This window comes from Euwallacea fornicatus, chromosome 7, assembly GCF_040115645.1.
Source record: "Euwallacea fornicatus isolate EFF26 chromosome 7, ASM4011564v1, whole genome shotgun sequence".
In the NCBI taxonomy this organism is placed as follows: Eukaryota; Metazoa; Arthropoda; class Insecta; order Coleoptera; family Curculionidae; genus Euwallacea; species Euwallacea fornicatus.
This window is the reverse complement of record NC_089547.1, coordinates 5,241,274-5,259,023: the sequence shown is the minus strand read 5'-3', so window position 1 is coordinate 5,259,023 and position 17,750 is coordinate 5,241,274. Positions and strand designations below refer to the sequence as shown.

Sequence of the window (17,750 nt, the reverse complement as noted above, 5' to 3'; positions counted from 1 at the left end):
ATCCTGCAAATGTCACTGTCAGTTTTTTAGTTTTGTTGGCAGTACTGTGTAAATCGACCCTCGGAGGCAATACGTTTGCAGTTATCTTCTCAAAATTTGTTATCAATAATTACAGAAAAGTGATAGTTTAATCGAGTTCTCAATTTGTAAGTACCACTCCCTGTAGTTTTGTTAGGCACAGGGACGTTCCTGTGTAGGCTAAAGGCACTCTGTAATCCAGTAAGGCCCGATTATAGCAACTGAAAAATCCCTGAATATTCACAATTCTTCAGACTAGGATTGTTTGTGCAATAAATAAGACTTAATTATCTCGCCAAATTAAGTTCTATTACTGGTATTATCGCCAATTTTATAGCACGGTGTTGATATAATGATTTAAACGTCGAATCTAACTATATTGCAGCTTGAGAATGACCCATGATTCTGGTTCAGATCTCTCACCTTTTACTAAAAGATCTTATGAAATTTCCCCTTTGTGTTTGTCTTTTATCGTTTACGTTATATCGAGCTGCTTGTTTTTAAACTGCAGCGTCAAACAGATTGCGAACATAAATTCCGATCCTCACGCACGTTTCTAACTTAGAAATCTAGCACAACTATCTGCAAATTGTGCTATTTGATTCCAAGCAAGTGTAGTCTTTCATTAGTTATTTATTTCAAAATAACAGGATCACTCAAGGTTATCACAATAATAAATATTAACAACAACATTCTGATGCAATGGCAAATCAAGTACATAAAAGCGATTATCTCCAGAGGGTACCACAAATTTATGGCCCTTTGGGAGTGCAGCATTTCATTTTAGTGCAGTAATCAGTTGCGATTTTGGTCGTATCAGCAAATGTTCAGTTTGTCAAAACATAAGCACCAACATAATGTGACTATAAATAGTCAATTAGTTGGAAAAGCTTTTCTAAGAAAAACTCTTAGGGATTCAGAGGCCCAAAGCAGGTCTAATCAGGAAAATCTATTGTCAGTTATTTTGTTGTGATTATTGAGATTTTTCAAGCTTGAATCAGACACGGATTCCAATTTTTTTATATTAACTTAGGGGTGTTTAACGTGTATTTCAGTCAACAGTATGATTAGCACACACTCTGCAAACATACTTTTTCTATGGGAAAGACAAACTCTCAGCGCAATGTAGATCATTTAGAAATAATTCCAAGGATAATTTCTAATGATTGGAAATTCATATGGGTGAATCATCAGAAGTTTTGAAAACCTTATCACTTAAAGTAATTCTATGTTTCTTTATAGGTAATACTATATTAAGTGGTGTTAACTGCTACAATATCTTGTTCTGGCTTGCTCATTATATTCCCATTTGACATCATTAAACTTTCTGTTGATTGATAATTTTCAAAACATTTTTTTCCACAGAATGTTCAATATGCGCCTCAAGTTAGGCTCTGCAGGCAAGAATGAATGGAGGGCCTGCTTCTGTCTTCACGTAAAGACGGCCACCATTGTTTTTGGGGTATATCATTTAGTAAGTTTGGCTTTTTATGTCTTATTTGTGTCATTTTCCTTTGTTAAAGCTCCATTCTTCCTTAATTTGTGTGAATACTCTTTAATCTTTTTGTCCATAGCTGCTCCATGTGTTGGCTCTCACAGTTGTGTCACTGGTGATGCGAAATCAGAGCTACATCAATCAAAAAAACGAGTTTAACAAGAAGGATTACTTAGAAGGGGACTTCCTACCAACACCATTAAGTAAAGTCAAGAATGATGATAATCCTTATTTCTTGCCCACAACCCAAGATGGGAGAACAGTCTTGCCCTGTAAATATTTCAATTCTCACTTGATTTTGTATTTTTACACCCATTATTTGTTTCAGCTGACGTGGATATGGGAGCAATTATCACCATCTGCACACTTTCCATTACACTGCTAATGGTCTATGGGGCCATTAAAGGCAAGCCCAAGCACATCTTACCCTTCTTCTTTTTACAATTATTTGATTTTGCCATCACCACGTAAGGCTCAGAACTAATGTATTTTTGTGCCGTTTAATGATTTATTTAATCATTAGATTAACAGCAACCGGATACTTTTGCTATCTCCGGTCAGTGCACCGGCTCGTAGCCGAAAACTGGCACAACATGCCCTTCCATCAAGAACTTCTCTCTCTCAGTCCTCAGACTCTGTCTCTTCTTGTCTTGTTATCCTTTTTGGTGTCCATGATCTGGAAGGTAACACGTGTTTAATGTAACAGCTATGAGGAGTACCAAAAATTAATTTTATTAGGCCTACTGGATTGGGGTTGTTTGGCGTTGTTACAAATACCTGACCCTCAAGAAGCAAGCCACCCATAACACTATTCATTACATCCTACCAAATGATGGGCTGGATAGAAGCGAACCTGACTACGCAGCCATGTTTAGAGATAATGAAGCTGCGTTGTTCGGGCCTATGAAGCAAACTGCCCCTCCCTCCTATCAGGTGAGTAATATTGAAGCGAGGAAATTGCTCTGTGACACTTTTTGATCAATTTAATGCTCAATTCAATGGGTTTTCTAGGATGTCATGGATGATCAGCCTCCACCGTATCCTGCAGTAACTGCTGAGGAGTCCCCAATAACCACCACGACCACCTGTGTAGTCCAAGAAGTTCCCATACGCAGATTTTTGGTTACTTATTCTCCGGATAATCCTCAAGAGGTTCAACCGGAAGATAGCGCTTCTAGTTCCGAAGAAACTGTCGCTGCACGGTAATTCTTTTACATCTCTGTTAGGTAGTTGAAATTAAAGAAGCAGTTCAGTAATATCTTATTGTTCTGTCCCAACAGCGACCTTGCCTCTACTGCCTCTCCTACCGCTTCAGCCTTCAACGTGGCGTCTCCCAATAATGAACACGACAATAAAGAGGAAGAACATGTCCTTCAAGTCGACGAAGACCCAGAGTATTGCTACTTGGATGCAGAAGCTTTGAAACGCGACGCCAACGAGGAAAAGCCTGAAAAATGAAAAATGTTTCCTGAGGAAGTTTTAAATTGTTGAGTGAATATTAATTTTATTATTGTCCGAATCGTCTTCATAGATCTGGCTTATTTTTTGCTTTAAATTTCTGCATTAGAGAGGTACAAGTCTAGATGGCTATTCCCGACTTCTGGAAAAGGTTTTTCCGTGCCAACAAACAGGAAATATGTCGTTGGGTTTAGGAAAATTTGATTTTTTTTTGCGTTAATGTTGAAAAAGGGCGAATCAAAATTAAACTAGGTGTATGAGGAAGGAGAGTTCTAGATGTTTTTATTACTGCCATAGGCATTATTTAGGGATATTAGTCTTAACATAGGCATAGGTTAATACAACGACAAGTATTAAGTAAATAATAGATTTCGGTGTAGAAAAACGGTAGATAGTCATTGTCGTTCGATTTTTCTTAAAAATCTCCCTTGTTATTATGGTTTTTAATAAAGATTTTAAGTACTTACTAAATACTCATAAGAGGATTTTAAGGTTGAATGAGCCTCAAAAAAGAACACGCAGCATCCGGGATACAAATCGTGTGCTGCTTTCCATCAGTCAAGCAATTGGAGAGACCTTTGCCAGAGCCTTCAAAAGGCGAAGATGAAAACTAAGGTATTCAAAAGCGTTTCACACAATTCTTCTGGACAGGTTATGCAAATACAGGATTTACTTTATTCACATATACATGGCTATGTTTTTTTGCCAAAATAACTTCAGCTAAATGGAATTTTTGCTCTGTTTTTATGAACTTTTAAATAAAAGTAAAAAAAGCCTTATCTTAAAAGTCAACTATGCTAAAATTGCTGTTTATCATCATTATTTATTTAAAAAAATATTTCACTTCTTAACAACTTGAATAACGTCCTCGTCTGCCATGACGTGTGAAAGCCCTACTCGCTGTGGGGAGTATTTTGTACTTGTACCCCAAACCAGGCCGTATTTGAACTGGGCTGCTAGAGTTCTAGAAACCCATTTTAAACAAAAACTTTACTTGTCATCATTAAGCTACCTATGGATGGCATGGCAGACATGCTCTGCAGTAACCCCTTTCCTTAAAATCAACCCATCAGAGAAATCTGGGGGTTGGCCAGGTTTTTTTGTATATACCCGGATTAAGCTTAAATATTCCCACAGCACCTCAAGCAAATAGTCCAAATTGAGCTTCATATTACAGCTGGAAGGGAATATGTTTTACTTTAACTTAAAACATGGTGTTGAGGAAATTTACCTTACAACCACGCTGTTAGGCTGCCTGGCAATTCTGTCAACTTCCTCAATGGAAATTTGATCGATTTTATTATACACATAGAGGCAAGGCAGGTACACTCTATTTGCACATATAACATCAATGAGTTCATCTGCAGTGCAATCGTCACGGAAAAGTACCTCTGCATTGAATATTTTATATTCATGCAATATCATTTGCACTAGTTTTTCATCCACTTTTGTCAACGAGCATGTGGAGTTGAAAGACAGGCCTCCACCTTTTTTAACCTAGCAAAATTATGCTCTGGTCAAAATCATAAGGGTCATTTCCTGAACAGATATGTTCTCCTCACCTTAAAATAAATATTGGGCTTTTTCTTATTCAATCTAATACCAACACTCTCCAATTCCTTCTCTAAAAGCTCCCTATGAACATCCTTTTTTGTAGCATCAAGCATCATCAACACCAAATCAGCAGTTCTCGCTACAGCAATAACTTGGCGGCCTCTACCCTTGCCTTGAGCAGCCCCTTCAATAATACCTGGCAAATCAAGCAGCTGAATGTTAGCCCCGTTGTAGTCGATAACTCCAGGAATGCACGTTAGAGTGGTGAACTCATATGAAGCAGCCTCACTCTCAGTTTTTGTTAAAGTTGACAGTAAAGTAGATTTTCCTACTGAAGGAAAGCCGATGAGAGCCACTCGCGCGTCGCCGCTTTTGAGGACGTCGAACCCTTCGCCTTTTTCGGATTTTTTCGAAGGTTCCAGGAGCTGGGACCGGTATTTCGCTAATTTGGCTTTGAGGAGGCCCAAGTGGTATTCGGTCGCTGCAAGAGATGATAAATTAGAAGGATAGAAGGTATCGAGTGGTGATTTCTACCTTTGTTTTTTTGAGTTCGAGAGATTTCCTTCTCAATTTCCGATATTTTTTCTAATATACCCATGTTGTTCAGTCAACGACACGGCAGCATAAATTAAAATTAAAAATAATAAATAGCTATTTGAAAAATCTTAAGGACAATCCAACAACTATGCACGAATTGAACTTAATTACTCATCGAATATAAGGTGTGGCAACACAGTGAATAGTGCTATTACACACTTCCTGATAATCAGTAACGTTCGCATATAACATGAAACACTAATTAAAACCTTGCAGGAATTTACATAGTCTACATTTTCTTTTCACCTAAGGGTGGTTAAAAATCAACTGGTCGGGCACTGTTGCCACATCTCTTTTTTCGCCACGATAATCTCAAGGTATACGTTTCACCTTCCTTCAATTGTCATATGTCAGATGACCCACCTAACCTCACTTTTCTCTTTCTTAATAGTATTTTCCGGGAGAGAGATAGTTTCGTACAATCTCTCCATTATTTCCCCGTTTGTAAAGTTATTTAAAAAGCATGTCTCAAGCGGAAAAACCCGTGAAAATATCGAAATTCTTGCGGCAAAAAGCCCAAGAGTTCCTCAGCTACCCCGAAAATCCGGCTGGATTGATGCAAATCGTGAAACATTTCGAATCTGGGGCGGACACGGCCTCCTGTTTGTTAGCACTGGATTTGGTTTTTTCCAGCCTAATTAGGGATCGGAAAATAGGGTTCGAAGTAGCCCCATTGAAAACGATAGAGAAAAATGCTGAAAATGATAAGAGAAAGTGGCTCATTGATAGGTATGAGGAATGTTATGGTAAAGTGGTGGATTGCATGGAGCATGACAATCCAAAAGTTTCCATGCAAGGTAAGGGAGTTATACAGAGCAAGATAATGTAAGATACAGCATCTTGCAACTCTGAATTTAACAATATATCTTACAACTTAGATCCATTAAACTTTACATGAGATCCATAAACTTAGTAACTGCATTTGCTCTAGACATTTCCAAACTGTTGGTACTCCATTAAATCCAGAGTTTATAAATCCATATTTTATGTTTTTTTTTTGTATTTATATTGCATAAAATTTAATGTTTACAGCAATCTCTACTGCAATGAATCTTCTAGCAATTGAAGGGAGGTGTCCCTTAGTCCACTACACCTCTGAAGTTGAAAATTACTTCCCAGTGAATAAACTAAAGTCCATTCTAATGAAACTACTTTCAGACAAAAAAAGCAACACATATCTGATAAACAAGCAAACAGAATATTTTTTATTTGACGACGTTCTGTTTTATACATGGAAATTACTGCCCTCGCTCACTGCCAAAACAAACCCTAATGAGTATTACATTGTAAACTATTTGTCACTGCTAGAGAGACTTCAAATCCACCCTAATACTGAGACTAAATATTTGTGCAGTAGTGAGCCAAACTCCCCAATAATATTTGAGGAGACTCTAGTTAAAAAGAATCTCAACAAAGTTTGGCAATGCTTAATGCTTTGGGAGCATACACCTCAAACACACCGACAACTACTAGTGGTCCTCCTGGAGAAAGTTTTGGTGCATCTAGATAAACCCCTACTCCTTACTGACTTTTTAATGGACTCTCTGGATATGGGGGGCCCAGTAAGCCTTTTGGCTTTACAAGGAATTTTCACCATGATTCAAGTGCACAATCTAGACTATCCAAACATATTTGCCAAGCTGTACTCAATGTTTGAGCCAGAGATATTCCACACTAAATACAAAGCCCGGCTGTTTTATTTATCAGACTTGTTCTTGAGTTCTACATATTTGCCTGAAATATTGGTGGCTGCTTTTGCTAAAAGGCTGGCCCGTTTAGCCTTGTTAGCGCCCTCTGAAGATATCATCATTATCTGCCAGTTTATAGGAAATCTCATTTTGAGGTAATTTGTTGGGAAATATGCACTTTGAGGATTTTATTAATTTTATTTTCACAGACATCCAGGGCTGAAACGTCTGCTCCACAATGATAGCGGGATCAGTGCCAGCATGGACCCCTATATAATGGAGGAAAGAGATCCTCTGAAGTCATATGCAATCAACAGTTCCTTATGGGAGTTACAAACTCTACAAAGTCACGTCCAACCTTCAGTTGCAAATGCTGCCAGATTTATTGCTTCCCCTCTCCCTTCGGTTGAATGGGATATTGGAAAAGTTCTGGAGAATACCGGAGATGATGTTTTTGATAGAGAAGTGAAAAAGATGAGTAAGTTAATAATTCTGCAGTTTGAGCAGCCAAACGACGGCTTTTCTTTGGGGAGAGGTGAGAAAGTTAACCAATTTTGGGAATTTTCTTAAATGTTTAAAAAGAAAATGTGATTCAATTTGATATGGTATATCAGGCGCAGTTTTACTTTTCAAGGCGTTAAATTAAAATTTAGACGTAGTAATTGCCTTTATGGAACTAGACAGTCTTACCTAAAGAAATACAAATTGATGTGCATCGTGTGTTCTGTATTGAGTTTATCCATACGCGTTATTAAATTTGCCATAAAGCTCCCTTCAGCATTCCGACACTCTTATCACTGTCCGTTTCGATTTTTTTTACTGTTTCCTATCAGTTTTAAGTTTGTTAATACACCTTTGTTTATGTGATATTGAATAATCTAAAATTTAATTACCATTTAGAGCCTAAATAAATTGTCTTTAATGGTTTATGTGTTTTTCGCACCGGAGCAAAGCTCATAAGAAATATGTTTCAATAAGGCGTCAGTCTTCCCTATCTTGCAACAACCGCGAGATCCGACAGTCAGAGCATTAGAATTGTTACTCAATCTTACGCGCCTCCATCTGGCAATCAAATTGCCCGAGTAAACCTATATATAGGGTGCCATTCTCCCAATTGTCCGCAGATTTTTCAATATTTATTTTCTTACTAAAATATAAACTTCCAATATATAACAAAAACCACTTAAGATTAGAGCATCGAGCGCATAACAATAGAGACTAAACATATAATATTTCTCCCCGCACTATATATTTCCCACTCTCTACATTATCTATCATTAGACTCCTCATTCATCAAGCGTTTTTAAGGGTATTCGCTTTTGCAGAAGCGCCCACGCTTTGTACACTTGCAGTTTTGTATACTCGATCTCCCACAAGGGGCAAAACACCACATTCGCCTTGCTTATGTATTCGCTATTGGACTGCTGTGCTGCCAGTCTCTCTTTTGCCTGGTCTTCGCTCAGGTTATTTCTGGTTTTCAGGCGGTTTATAGCCTCAGTTGGAGGAATTAGCGTTACCCAAACCTACAGAAAAAAAATATACATGACTCAGCAATTTGGTTTATGAACAAGGGAAACTGTTAAAGGATATTGAGAGTCGGTTCAAATGCGATTTTCATAGTCTGAAAGGTCATCTTATGGTCTTCGATTGATACAAGCTTATGAATATTGTTATTGTGAAGGCGTCTGTTCACTTTTTCCTAACGTGCACTTTGATAAAAAGGTACCTCATGGCAAAACTGGTCCCAACCAGCCTGGCACAAAACTGCTGCCTCCACACAAACTACGTCAGTGTCCATGTTGCTCACCATCTTTCGAATCTCTTTCCCCATTGCAGGCCATAGAATATTGGTTAACTTTTTTAGCTCATCCTGTAATTATCAAGAAATATCAAAAATTCAATGCAGACAATTTAATCCACGTACAGGGTTTTTAAAAACCAGATTTCCCAAAATTTTACGGTCAATTTCGGCTTTGTCATCCAGCAATTTTTGCCCAAACAAGTCGACCACTTTGTTATAACAAGGTCCGTCTTTCCGGTACATTTGATGACCCAATTTATCACAGTCAATCGTGGGGACTCTCAGGTTTTGCAAGTGACTTATAATTCCCGATTTTCCGCTTGCAATTCCACCTAAAATGCCCTTTTAATGCTTAATAGTAATGTCAGAGATGTGAGATACCTGTTAGGCCTATAACGTAAGGTTTATTAGGAATATTCTTCTTTTCTACAGGTTTGAGTAAAGTACCCAGGAGTCTCAGTCTTAGATTGCTGGAACTTACTTTTGTTTCTTCCCTCCCTTGAGGGTTTGGCTCATCGATAAAAGGAATAGGGATTATTTTTAGTTCTCCTAAGCCTTTTTCCTTTCTGACTAAAACAGCAATTTTTTCGACAGGAAATATTAAAATACACACACGTACTTTCATTAATCTTTTCTCCGCCCCTCATAGTCTCCTCACTAACAATAATTGCCTCTATGCTGGGATCCACGATTGCAGGTCCACAAGGATCTGCTATTTTGCAAATGTTATAAATTAAATCTGGGAATATATCTACTACAAAACCCTGAATGTTCTTTATTCTCGCTTCGACATCTTCAATTAACTCCCACAAGACTTTGCCTGAAATCAAGTGTAATGAAAATTCGTTCTTGAAGAAATGTCTTGAAGCTCACTGTGGATCATATTCTCCTCAGTTACGCCCACTGTGACTTTCTCTGAGGCCCTCAGTATTGAGTGACTCAAGAGCAATTTATGAGCAACATGTAGACGATCAAAGGTTCCTGGATTGATTAAATATTTTAATAGTGCCTCATGAGTTTCAAATTATATACCTCCGAGGCAGACATGTTTATATACCTGGTTATCCAGGTTGTCAATTTCTGCTAAGACTTCATCTCCCTCTCCACAGTCTATGGTTACGACATTATGCTCAGTAGAAATATTCCCAATTTTATTACTGATAAATCTATCAATCTCATTTGTACCATATTTCTTATCAAATATGACTATGTCTATTGGTTGGAGAGTTTTTATGTGAACTGGAGCACTGCTTTTGAGGCCAGTAAGCAATACACGTACATCTAGACTATAGCAAAGCACTGAGGCCTATAAAAAGCTTTTCATAAATAAGTTCCATTTGAACAACAAAGGTTACCTGAGAATAAATGCCGAAAATTGTTCTGCTAAGCTTTGGAGGGCTGTTAAAAATATTGGGATGAAAACTGCCCAAAGGTTCGTTCAATGCCGATAAAAGCTGGATGTATAATGTATTTTTAACACTTTTTTGCACATCTGTGAGGAGGCGGTTTATGTGTTTTGGGTTTGAAACTACAAGAAGACCTGTCTTCGCTAGCATCTTAAGATATTTCGTTATGGCTTTACTGGTGAGCTGATGCAGACGAAAACTTCATAGAAACGTGAAAATTATTGGTTTTTGAGAGATTATAGGATGTTGTGGTATCGATAAGAGAATAAATGCAACTTGTAGGAATATGACCTTTAAACTTTTAATGCTATTGAGGAGAAAATGCAAAATTTAGAGGTGATTTAGTAACAGAAGAAGTTACAAAATATTATTTAGTCCAGTGTAAGGAAGGTTTGCAGAGATTCTTTTAATTTTCACTAGAAAAAGGAAATTATTTAGACAAAAATTCGGGAATGGAAACATAACCTCGAAAATTGGAACCAAAATGTAAACAAAAGTTAAGTGACATTACTGACAAAACAAAAGTGACTTTCGAACAGTGTGTGGTGCACTATCCGCTCGAGAGCCGTCCACTACGAAAACCCGCACTGACAAGTGACACACGTGTGACAATTGACGAGTGGCGGGGGCGGGAATACCAAAAATCCGTTAGCTTCGAAAAGAAAAAGGGGAACCCCAAGAGATTTACGACTGGGGTTCATGATAAAAGAAGGTTGGTGGCTCGCGAGCGGACAGTACAGGCTGTGCAACCATGGAGTAACATTATAAAAGTAAAATAAATCAGTGAAACAATATCATCTTGTACTCAGTACCTAAGACCCGTTTCTTTGTCGGGTTTGAATACTGGTCTTTCCCTACGCTCTCACCCAGTAACGGAATCGTATATTACTCCGTTGGCACCGACTGTGTTTTGCGTTACCCCCATATCTTATCGGTATACGCAAACCCTTAAAATCCCGACAAGTGCAATGACTTCCCATCTTTTATCTTTCGTCAGTTCCAAGAGCATATTCGAAATGGCTTTTCTTGTTGATTATCTCAAAAAATATTAACCATTTTTTTTTTATTGAGCCTCTATGTTTAGAGATGGAAGGAATCCTGTACAAGTGCATCAGCATGTCAACTTTTAAGGTCATTTTGTTTTCTCGTGACTAATGATGTCATCTAAATACAACCCACAGCACCAGTTACTCGACGGTAACAGATTCCTACCATTGGACAATGTTCGATTACGTCATTTCACCGAGATGGCGCCACTAAGACTTTACAGAGAGATACTTGTAGTATCTATGTATACTGTATAATAACTTGTAGATGGTGCAGACAGAAAGAATGTCAAGTTTCAGGCAACCCAAAGTACAATTAGTGCTTCGCACTAGAATGTGCGCTGACAGATTCAAAAACTATTAAGAGCTAAATATACCTCCTCGCACTTTAGTGTTCCTGATATCACGTGATAAGTTTTTTCAAGAACTATCAGAAGCAATATAATACCTCCTCGTACTTCTGTGTTCCTGATACCACGTGTTAAGATTATTCAAGAACTCTGAAAGACTAAATGTACCTCCTCACACTTTTGTGTTCCTGATACCACGTGTTAAATTTCGTATGCAAATGCAGCGGCTCAATACAATAGATGATGGTTCACATTTTTTCAGGAAAATCCACAAGAGAGGCGTGAATTAAATAAGAAATTTGTAGTTAATCTTCAGACTACATTTGAAGTAAGTTTTATTCCTCTTTTCTTTACACAACTTATGCCGTAATTGCTACTTACAAAACTAAAATCACAATTTTACCTCCTCCTTTGAGCACCGCTTTTCAACATCTGGAATATCTTGTGGAAAACTTTAGTGGGAGTCTTCCTGGGGTTCGATAGGCCACATTTATCTCTCAGAAGATCGTATCGATCTCTTACCGCCTTCGTTAAACTTACTAAATACCTTTATAGCCAAAATTAGATTTAATGCAGTCAAAGATGACCGTTGCTCACCTATACGCAGTTCGATCGACCACAGAGGAAGTTTTAATGCAGTCGTTGCCTCCGAACTCGCAAATCCTATAGTGATGCAGTATGGCCGCGTCTGCAGGCACATTTAAAGTACCTGAAAATTGTCGAAAATGTATAAATCGTAATTTTCTTGAGCTCGGAGCTTTTTACCATGGCCTGGAATGAACTCCCACACAAAGTGATTTCCAGCCTCGATGACCAATTCGGGTCTACAGATGTATTTTGATCTCTGTTTATGTGGGTGCAGTTTTGTTTTTCGACGCGTCTTCTTCAGAGTAACCAAATCTGAGGAAATGGGATCGTCAAATTGCCCCACTTCAGAGTCGTCACTCCATTGAAGGTAGAAAAACGCGTTTTGAAAGGAAAACGAACCCGTGCTTCGTGTGTTCAATCGATGGTTCAAGTAGCTGTTACCACAATAAATTAAAACTTCATAAGCTACCAAATGACGTGAGACTTACTCGATCATCTGGGGTAAGGTCTCATTGTAATTGGGAATAATGTATTCGTCCAAGTCAATGAGGAGGGTGTGTGAGAACTTGTACATCGATCTGTAGAGGCAGTCGTTCAGGGCTGCGAACAGCCCTTCAGTGCGTATCTCTTTCTGAGAAATCATTTGCAGCTTCCAGGGTAACAGGGTAACCAGGCCTTGCTGGCGATAATGCTCCAAGATGCACCCCACTTGGGGCCCGATTGTGTGATTGTAGAAAGTGAAATGATCCACTCCCATCAGACGATTCAGTTCGATGAATTCCATTATTTGTAGCTCCTAATTTTACATCAGCCAGAGGTGCTTTCGTATAATGATGGTTACTATGGAGCTTACTTTGTTGTAGTCGAAGTGCAGGGGTTTAACGCAAACACCGAATTTTCCTATGAATCTCGGTTTCATCAATGTGCTTTCGTTGAAATTGTTGATTACGTTGAGGACGTTGGTAGGGACGTCTTTTAGTCGCGCCACAACACTCACAGCTGTAGGCACCGACATGTTGAGTTTAAGGGGGCACATGACGAAACAGGCGCTGTAACGCAAATTCCAATTCTCTCGTATCACCTAAAAAAAAATTAGAAGCTAATGGATCCTCCATTAAAGAAAGCTCCGGGGAACACTGTCGCCTGCGACGCATCAACCCGCGGTAGCGGCGAGGGATGAGTGCGAGGAGAAACGGAAAGAGCAGTTCTTACCTTAATTTTGGCGGGCACAGTTCTGGAGATATTGAACGTGCTCGAATTATCATTCATCCGATACCATAGTCTACACCAAACCCTTTCCGGACCTCTGGTTTTGGTCGCCGCGATAACTCGAATGCTGCGCTGGTTCTTCCTCTGGTCAAAGTATGCGGAAAAGACGAAGAACTTGTATCTGCTGCCGTTGACTGTTTGCCAAGACCCGTCTGATATGCTTAGATTTTCTGGGTATGAGGGTAACTGTCCTTCCGGGAAAACCTAGAAAATTCCATTTTTGCACTTTCGTACGGGAACTTTTCTTTGGTTTTACTTTGGACATGTACTGAGGAGAATTGTCGAAACTGGCAGCTATGCGAGCATGTGATTTTCCAAGCAAAAAAGCCCCAATTTCAGCGGTGTCCATCATAGCTTGACCGACTCTAATGGATATGTAGTCATCGGCCTAGAAGAGAATAACGGAAGAACGTGAACCTTTTTCGGTCGCCCTGTATAATTCGATAAAGCCCCTCCGTCCCGCCGTAAATGTTTCTCTTAAATTTAGTTAGCCCAATGAAAGCTGGTTTAAGTACCCAATTGATTCCGCCAAATTGTCAAGGTTATAAGAGGAGTTATAGCGGGGTTAATAAGAGTTTGCTTACCGGGAAGTCGTTGTCGTAGTCCGGCCTATCCTCTTTGCTGTGGAACCCCAAGGAGCCATGCCTCACCAACACCCCTGGTTATCACGAAAAAACGTAGCGGCGTTGAACGCGATTTCAATAATTGATTACTCACCAGTGGCCTTTTCTTTGTCGTCAATGAAAAATATCTCAGTGAACACGATGACCCCGAACACCGCAAAAAACATCACCACAATGAAGAAGCTCATGTTGGCCCTTTGACGGTTCCTGAAGCTCAAGTACTTCTTTTTACCGCCACTGGAGGAACCCATGACTACTGTCGTCTACGGGAGGATCAAGGAATATACGAGTGAATAACCCACACCTCAAACAATATTTTATACATCCCCAGAGAGAGATTATGGGTTGGGTTCGATCTCAATTTTCCTCGCACTAGTCACGGTAACACCATAATATAGACCCAAATGTAGGCCTCAAACAGTCAGCTGTTTCGTCCATTGTGGGGGTACTTTATAGCTCCATCACTGCGCGTCCTTTGATTTTGGATTTTCTGAGGTATATTTCGCGACACTCGGCACCGAACGAGGGTATAAATAATTAATTTTTGTTTACAAATAAGAAAAATTATTTATTCCGACAGCATTGTCCTCCGTCTAAATGCACAGGAGATGGGGGTTGGCTTGAGCCTGCGTTAGAGCCCGCTTTGTCGTCTATCGATTCCAGCTTCAGCGCTCACGCGCTAAACACAGGAATTTCACGATTTCAGAAAATGCGAATCTCAGTTTTATTAGCCGAAAGTAATAGAAAGTGACAAAAATTCATGTAAAAATAGAATATCACAGTTAGAACTTGAATTGACGCGAACGGGGTGTGAAATACGGGCAATAGGGTAAAGATAAAATAATGGGCAAAAATGGGTTAACATCTCCTGCCCACTTCGTACTGATACCGAACGGGCAGACGGGCGTAATGGGCACCGAAGCACTCAAAATCCATATGCAGCTGACTCTCACCTAAGCACAGGAGCGGAGCTTTAATCACCCTTCCAACCCCCTTAGTCCTTTACCTTTGACCAAGGCCCTTCCGTTCATTTTGCCGAGCTCGTCCTCGCCCAAGGTCCTCAGGTAGCTCAACGGCGCATAGGCCAGGGGGCACCGAATTGATAGATCAACCTTGAAGCCTGATTTTCCTGTCATGGATTAAAACTCTCAAAAACAACCCAAATGGGACTTTAACCTAAATAGGGAAGCCTGAAGAGCACGTCGTCGTCGAAATTGAACAGGTCCGGCTCCACGGCCGGATTGTTCAGCATCTCGTTCGGCTCGTCCTCTTCGTCCCGCCCGTCGACGTCCTCTGGTGGGTGGAACTTCGAGCGGAACGCCCCTAAATTACTCGTTTAGTGACTGCGCAAGTCAGACACAGCCTCACATCACCATCGTTCATTACTCCGTAATAGAAAAATTTGTCCTCGACGTCTCCATAGCCGGTGTAAACGTTGTTGCCCGGCTTCTTGATGGCAGTAGGAGCGTTGGGGCGCAAGGAGACTTCTCGTTTGTACTGCTCCTGCTGTAACTAACGCTGCAGAAATCGTCGGCGTGTTATCGTCGAAGCCCTACTTGCAGGTACATGTCGTTGTGGGCCAAGACTATCCGGCGCAGCCTCATGTGCATCATCCGCTGTTGCTGGGGCCAGTCCATCGCTTTGCCGGACGGAATCGGCATGGCCACGAACCAGGAGTTCTTGAAGTAGTAGCTGAACTGAAAAACACGTGCGATATGTCGTTACTTATCCTTCTTATCGCTGAGAACCCCGACTTTAGCTAAGAAAAAGTTGGACACCCTTTTCTCGTAATGGACGTGCTTGTTGGCGAATTTGGCTGAATCTAGAATATCCGCGATCTTGCACCCACTGAGGATGCAGCAGCTGCTCATGACCTCCTCGTTCGTTTTGTCGAAGTGTATGCAAAAGGCCTTGGTCAGCTGAACTATCCTGGACACTTCCAGGGGCAGAGACTGGAAAAATCTTCAATTAGCCCTTGGAAGACCGCCATCCCGCCTCCACTTGCATAATCTTTTATCACCGCCGGCGCATAAAGCTGATTGGGGCAGTGCAGGAACTTCCACATGAAGATGTCGAAGATGTCGATGATCAGTCCTCCGTACATGCAGGTGTTGCGAGTTTTGTAGAATCCGTTGTAGACGTACCTCCAAATGGTGGAGACTATCACGGAGCACTGGGAAATTAGGATTTCTAGGAGGCAGAGCAGCTTGGAAATGCACTTGATCTCCATGTCGTCTTGGGTGTATCCCAAGGCTAAATCGGTGGTGCCCATCAGGGATTTCAGCCTTTTCTCGATTCGCTTGAAGCCGAAGTTTAGGAGGTCTTCGGCGACAGTCTTGAACCGTCGGTTAACCAACCTGAGCGTGGAACCTGCAGAGTCGTCACGGGTTAACCGCTGGTGGAAAAAACCTGCCGCCCGCCGCTTACTTAATTCGTGGTACGAAATGTATTCGAAAATCCTCTGCAGCACTTCGGTCGGCACAAACATTATCAGATTCTTCCTCTTTCTCCTGTCAGACTTCGCGCACAAGTTCGAGAACGAATCCTCCGCGTCTTGGTATTTCTCACACAACTTCCTGCGCTTGGCCCTCGTGTAGTACCCCTTGGGGCTGTCCGGCTCGTGGTCACTCTCATTGTTTATTTCCTCGAATTGATCCATCGGTTTCAGTGCTGCTAATGCTCCAATAATGTAAAAAAAAATGTAAATTTTACACTGGCATTGTCATGACTGTGTCATGGAACCGGCCATTGATCTCGTCGAACTGCACCTTGTGCCTCGGTTGCCAAGAAAAGTCACCTGGTTTTGAGGCCACCAGTTGAAAGCGGCTTCTAAGGCGAGTGCTGCAAGCCGGCGGTGTGAAAGGCCGGATATCGCAAGAGATCGCTTAAAGCAACTTACAGCGCGTAATCACGAATGCCTGCGAAAGTGCGTGCAAAAGGGCTAATTTTTCAATTTCCCTCCTTGCGTGACGTTTACAGATCGCAGCTCCTCTGTCGACGTTTGTCGGCACTTCGATACTACGAGGGATATTCCAGAGGTGTGCGAACGTGCGATTAAGGCATTTACTACCAAAAGCAGTTCGAGGAAAATCGTCAATGAGACTCGATTGTCAGCTTGAAGTGCGTCTTTGAACGGCTCCACGCTCATTTTGTCGCTAAACGCAGCTTGAAACTTAAGCGAACTTTTATACACCCCCTTGTACGTTGTGACTCTTTGCGCATCTCAAACCGCGATCGCGCATGTCTGGGACGTGCAACCGGATATACATTGAAATGTCTTTTTCTCGAAAGCTCGGGGCATTATTTCCAGATTTAAGGAATGTCCCCGTGCGGTTCCTGCGGGCGTCCATTCAAGGAAATCTTCCCATCGGTGGTTATGTAAAGTCTGGATGGAATGACGAGGAAAGGAGGAACTATGGAGGTTTGCAGGAGTCCGGACAGCCTAATCTCAGCTTCCGTGGAAGAGGCGTTTTAAGGAGCCTCTTGCGAAACAAGCAGAGGACCAATCAAGCGATTACCAGGTCACATTGAGGAGTGCAATTAAAATAAATTATCTTTATCAAGTTTCTGCTATAAGCGCGTAAACAGAGGATTACGGGGCAACACCAGGGAAACGGGGAAGAGCTCGGAGAGCTGCTGTAACTCTTGTAAAATATCGATTTCTGGCCTCAGCTGCTTATCGCAACATCAAGCAGAGCAAAGCGTTGGGTCCAAAATGTCGTGATTTCGTTAAAGGCTGGATGGGTAATTGAGGTTATGACCGTTTTACCCCGACGTCCCCTTGTCGTCCAAGGTGGATACGAGAGCTTATCAAAATAGATCGTTCTGTCGGTCGCAATAAACATCTTTGAGGTACT

General features: G+C 40.9%; 6 protein-coding genes across 8 annotated transcripts; 2 read left to right on the top strand and 4 right to left on the bottom strand.

Annotated features, from left to right (window-relative positions):
• The first annotated feature begins 15 nt into the window (after window positions 1–15).
• On the top strand, window positions 16–3,442 carry LOC136340404 (lysosomal-associated transmembrane protein 4B). 2 transcript variants are annotated; one of them, XM_066284457.1, is made up of 8 exons: window positions 16–146; window positions 1,384–1,492; window positions 1,593–1,785; window positions 1,842–1,980; window positions 2,037–2,196; window positions 2,252–2,446; window positions 2,525–2,715; window positions 2,794–3,442. In XM_066284457.1, exons 2-8 carry the CDS (start codon window positions 1,385–1,387, stop codon window positions 2,969–2,971), a joined length of 1,164 nt encoding a protein of 387 aa, XP_066140554.1. In that variant the 5' UTR covers window positions 16–146; window position 1,384; the 3' UTR covers window positions 2,972–3,442. The 2 variants fall into 2 exon arrangements, with proteins under 2 accessions (XP_066140554.1, XP_066140555.1); XM_066284458.1 differs by lacking the exon at window positions 16–146 and adding an exon at window positions 201–219.
• Window positions 3,443–3,774: 332 nt separating this feature from the next.
• LOC136340405 (developmentally-regulated GTP-binding protein 2) lies at window positions 3,775–5,215 on the bottom strand. The gene is made up of 5 exons (XM_066284459.1): window positions 5,060–5,215; window positions 4,534–5,006; window positions 4,203–4,468; window positions 3,984–4,148; window positions 3,775–3,935 (listed from the first exon to the last, which is right to left on the bottom strand). The coding sequence occupies exons 1-5, from the start codon at window positions 5,121–5,123 to the stop codon at window positions 3,812–3,814; spliced, it is 1,092 nt and encodes a 363-aa protein (XP_066140556.1). The 5' UTR covers window positions 5,124–5,215; the 3' UTR covers window positions 3,775–3,811.
• A 282-nt stretch (window positions 5,216–5,497) lies between these two features.
• LOC136339965 (nucleolar complex protein 4 homolog B) lies at window positions 5,498–7,530 on the top strand. Its single transcript, XM_066283624.1, has 3 exons — window positions 5,498–5,919; window positions 6,155–6,965; window positions 7,020–7,530. The coding sequence occupies exons 1-3, from the start codon at window positions 5,586–5,588 to the stop codon at window positions 7,378–7,380; spliced, it is 1,506 nt and encodes a 501-aa protein (XP_066139721.1). The 5' UTR covers window positions 5,498–5,585; the 3' UTR covers window positions 7,381–7,530.
• Window positions 7,531–7,933: 403 nt separating this feature from the next.
• On the bottom strand, window positions 7,934–10,516 carry LOC136339964 (bifunctional coenzyme A synthase-like). The gene is made up of 8 exons (XM_066283623.1): window positions 9,967–10,516; window positions 9,644–9,917; window positions 9,485–9,592; window positions 9,231–9,431; window positions 8,993–9,181; window positions 8,735–8,943; window positions 8,537–8,680; window positions 7,934–8,333 (listed from the first exon to the last, which is right to left on the bottom strand). The coding sequence occupies exons 1-8, from the start codon at window positions 10,165–10,167 to the stop codon at window positions 8,097–8,099; spliced, it is 1,563 nt and encodes a 520-aa protein (XP_066139720.1). The 5' UTR covers window positions 10,168–10,516; the 3' UTR covers window positions 7,934–8,096.
• Window positions 10,517–11,711: 1,195 nt separating this feature from the next.
• Window positions 11,712–14,144, bottom strand: LOC136340154 (beta-1,4-galactosyltransferase galt-1). Its single transcript, XM_066283978.1, has 9 exons — window positions 13,988–14,144; window positions 13,855–13,928; window positions 13,527–13,658; window positions 13,214–13,474; window positions 12,855–13,082; window positions 12,490–12,797; window positions 12,179–12,435; window positions 12,011–12,122; window positions 11,712–11,960 (listed from the first exon to the last, which is right to left on the bottom strand). Exons 1-9 carry the CDS (start codon window positions 14,142–14,144, stop codon window positions 11,813–11,815), a joined length of 1,677 nt encoding a protein of 558 aa, XP_066140075.1. The 3' UTR covers window positions 11,712–11,812.
• A 299-nt stretch (window positions 14,145–14,443) lies between these two features.
• Window positions 14,444–17,362, bottom strand: LOC136340159 (uncharacterized). Of its 2 annotated transcripts, none has more exons than XM_066283985.1 (8): window positions 16,321–17,362; window positions 15,899–16,263; window positions 15,648–15,845; window positions 15,450–15,590; window positions 15,267–15,399; window positions 15,070–15,216; window positions 14,900–15,013; window positions 14,444–14,572 (listed from the first exon to the last, which is right to left on the bottom strand). In XM_066283985.1, exons 1-8 carry the CDS (start codon window positions 16,550–16,552, stop codon window positions 14,559–14,561), a joined length of 1,344 nt encoding a protein of 447 aa, XP_066140082.1. In that variant the 5' UTR covers window positions 16,553–17,362; the 3' UTR covers window positions 14,444–14,558. The 2 variants fall into 2 exon arrangements, with proteins under 2 accessions (XP_066140082.1, XP_066140081.1); XM_066283984.1 differs by lacking the exon at window positions 14,444–14,572 and adding an exon at window positions 14,709–14,846.
• Between the last annotated feature and the right edge of the window lie 388 nt (window positions 17,363–17,750).

What these genes read in the sequence shown, in the direction of transcription:
- LOC136340154 (XM_066283978.1), bottom strand. Translation starts at nt 14,144, where the DNA reads ATGGGTTCCTCCAGTGGCGGTAAAAAGAAGTACTTGAGCTTCAGGAAC. An exon ending in CGACAAAGAAAAGGCCACTG is followed by an intron (nt 13,929 to 13,987) that starts GTGAGTAATCAA and finishes CGTGATAACCAG; the next exon opens with GGGTGTTGGTGAGGCATGGC. An exon ending in CTGTGCCCGCCAAAATTAAG is followed by an intron (nt 13,083 to 13,213) that starts GTAAGAACTGCT and finishes ATTTTTTTTTAG; the next exon opens with GTGATACGAGAGAATTGGAA.
- LOC136339965 (XM_066283624.1), top strand. Translation starts at nt 5,586, where the DNA reads ATGTCTCAAGCGGAAAAACCCGTGAAAATATCGAAATTCTTGCGGCAA. An exon ending in TCCAAAAGTTTCCATGCAAG is followed by an intron (nt 5,920 to 6,154) that starts GTAAGGGAGTTA and finishes TAATGTTTACAG; the next exon opens with CAATCTCTACTGCAATGAAT. An exon ending in ATAGGAAATCTCATTTTGAG is followed by an intron (nt 6,966 to 7,019) that starts GTAATTTGTTGG and finishes TTATTTTCACAG; the next exon opens with ACATCCAGGGCTGAAACGTC.
- LOC136340404 (XM_066284457.1), top strand. Translation starts at nt 1,385, where the DNA reads ATGTTCAATATGCGCCTCAAGTTAGGCTCTGCAGGCAAGAATGAATGG. An exon ending in TTTTTGGGGTATATCATTTA is followed by an intron (nt 1,493 to 1,592) that starts GTAAGTTTGGCT and finishes TTTTGTCCATAG; the next exon opens with CTGCTCCATGTGTTGGCTCT. An exon ending in TGGTGTCCATGATCTGGAAG is followed by an intron (nt 2,197 to 2,251) that starts GTAACACGTGTT and finishes TAATTTTATTAG; the next exon opens with GCCTACTGGATTGGGGTTGT.
- LOC136340159 (XM_066283984.1), bottom strand. Translation starts at nt 16,552, where the DNA reads ATGGATCAATTCGAGGAAATAAACAATGAGAGTGACCACGAGCCGGAC. An exon ending in CGGCGGTGATAAAAGATTAT is followed by an intron (nt 15,846 to 15,898) that starts GCAAGTGGAGGC and finishes AGATTTTTCCAG; the next exon opens with TCTCTGCCCCTGGAAGTGTC. An exon ending in CCAACTTTTTCTTAGCTAAA is followed by an intron (nt 15,591 to 15,647) that starts GTCGGGGTTCTC and finishes CGTGTTTTTCAG; the next exon opens with TTCAGCTACTACTTCAAGAA.
- LOC136339964 (XM_066283623.1), bottom strand. Translation starts at nt 10,167, where the DNA reads ATGCTAGCGAAGACAGGTCTTCTTGTAGTTTCAAACCCAAAACACATA. An exon ending in TGAGGAGAATATGATCCACA is followed by an intron (nt 9,432 to 9,484) that starts GTGAGCTTCAAG and finishes ACTTGATTTCAG; the next exon opens with GCAAAGTCTTGTGGGAGTTA. An exon ending in TTACGTTATAGGCCTAACAG is followed by an intron (nt 8,944 to 8,992) that starts GTATCTCACATC and finishes AGGGCATTTTAG; the next exon opens with GTGGAATTGCAAGCGGAAAA.
- LOC136340405 (XM_066284459.1), bottom strand. Translation starts at nt 5,123, where the DNA reads ATGGGTATATTAGAAAAAATATCGGAAATTGAGAAGGAAATCTCTCGA. An exon ending in TCGAACTCAAAAAAACAAAG is followed by an intron (nt 5,007 to 5,059) that starts GTAGAAATCACC and finishes CATCTCTTGCAG; the next exon opens with CGACCGAATACCACTTGGGC. An exon ending in AGCCCAATATTTATTTTAAG is followed by an intron (nt 4,469 to 4,533) that starts GTGAGGAGAACA and finishes TAATTTTGCTAG; the next exon opens with GTTAAAAAAGGTGGAGGCCT.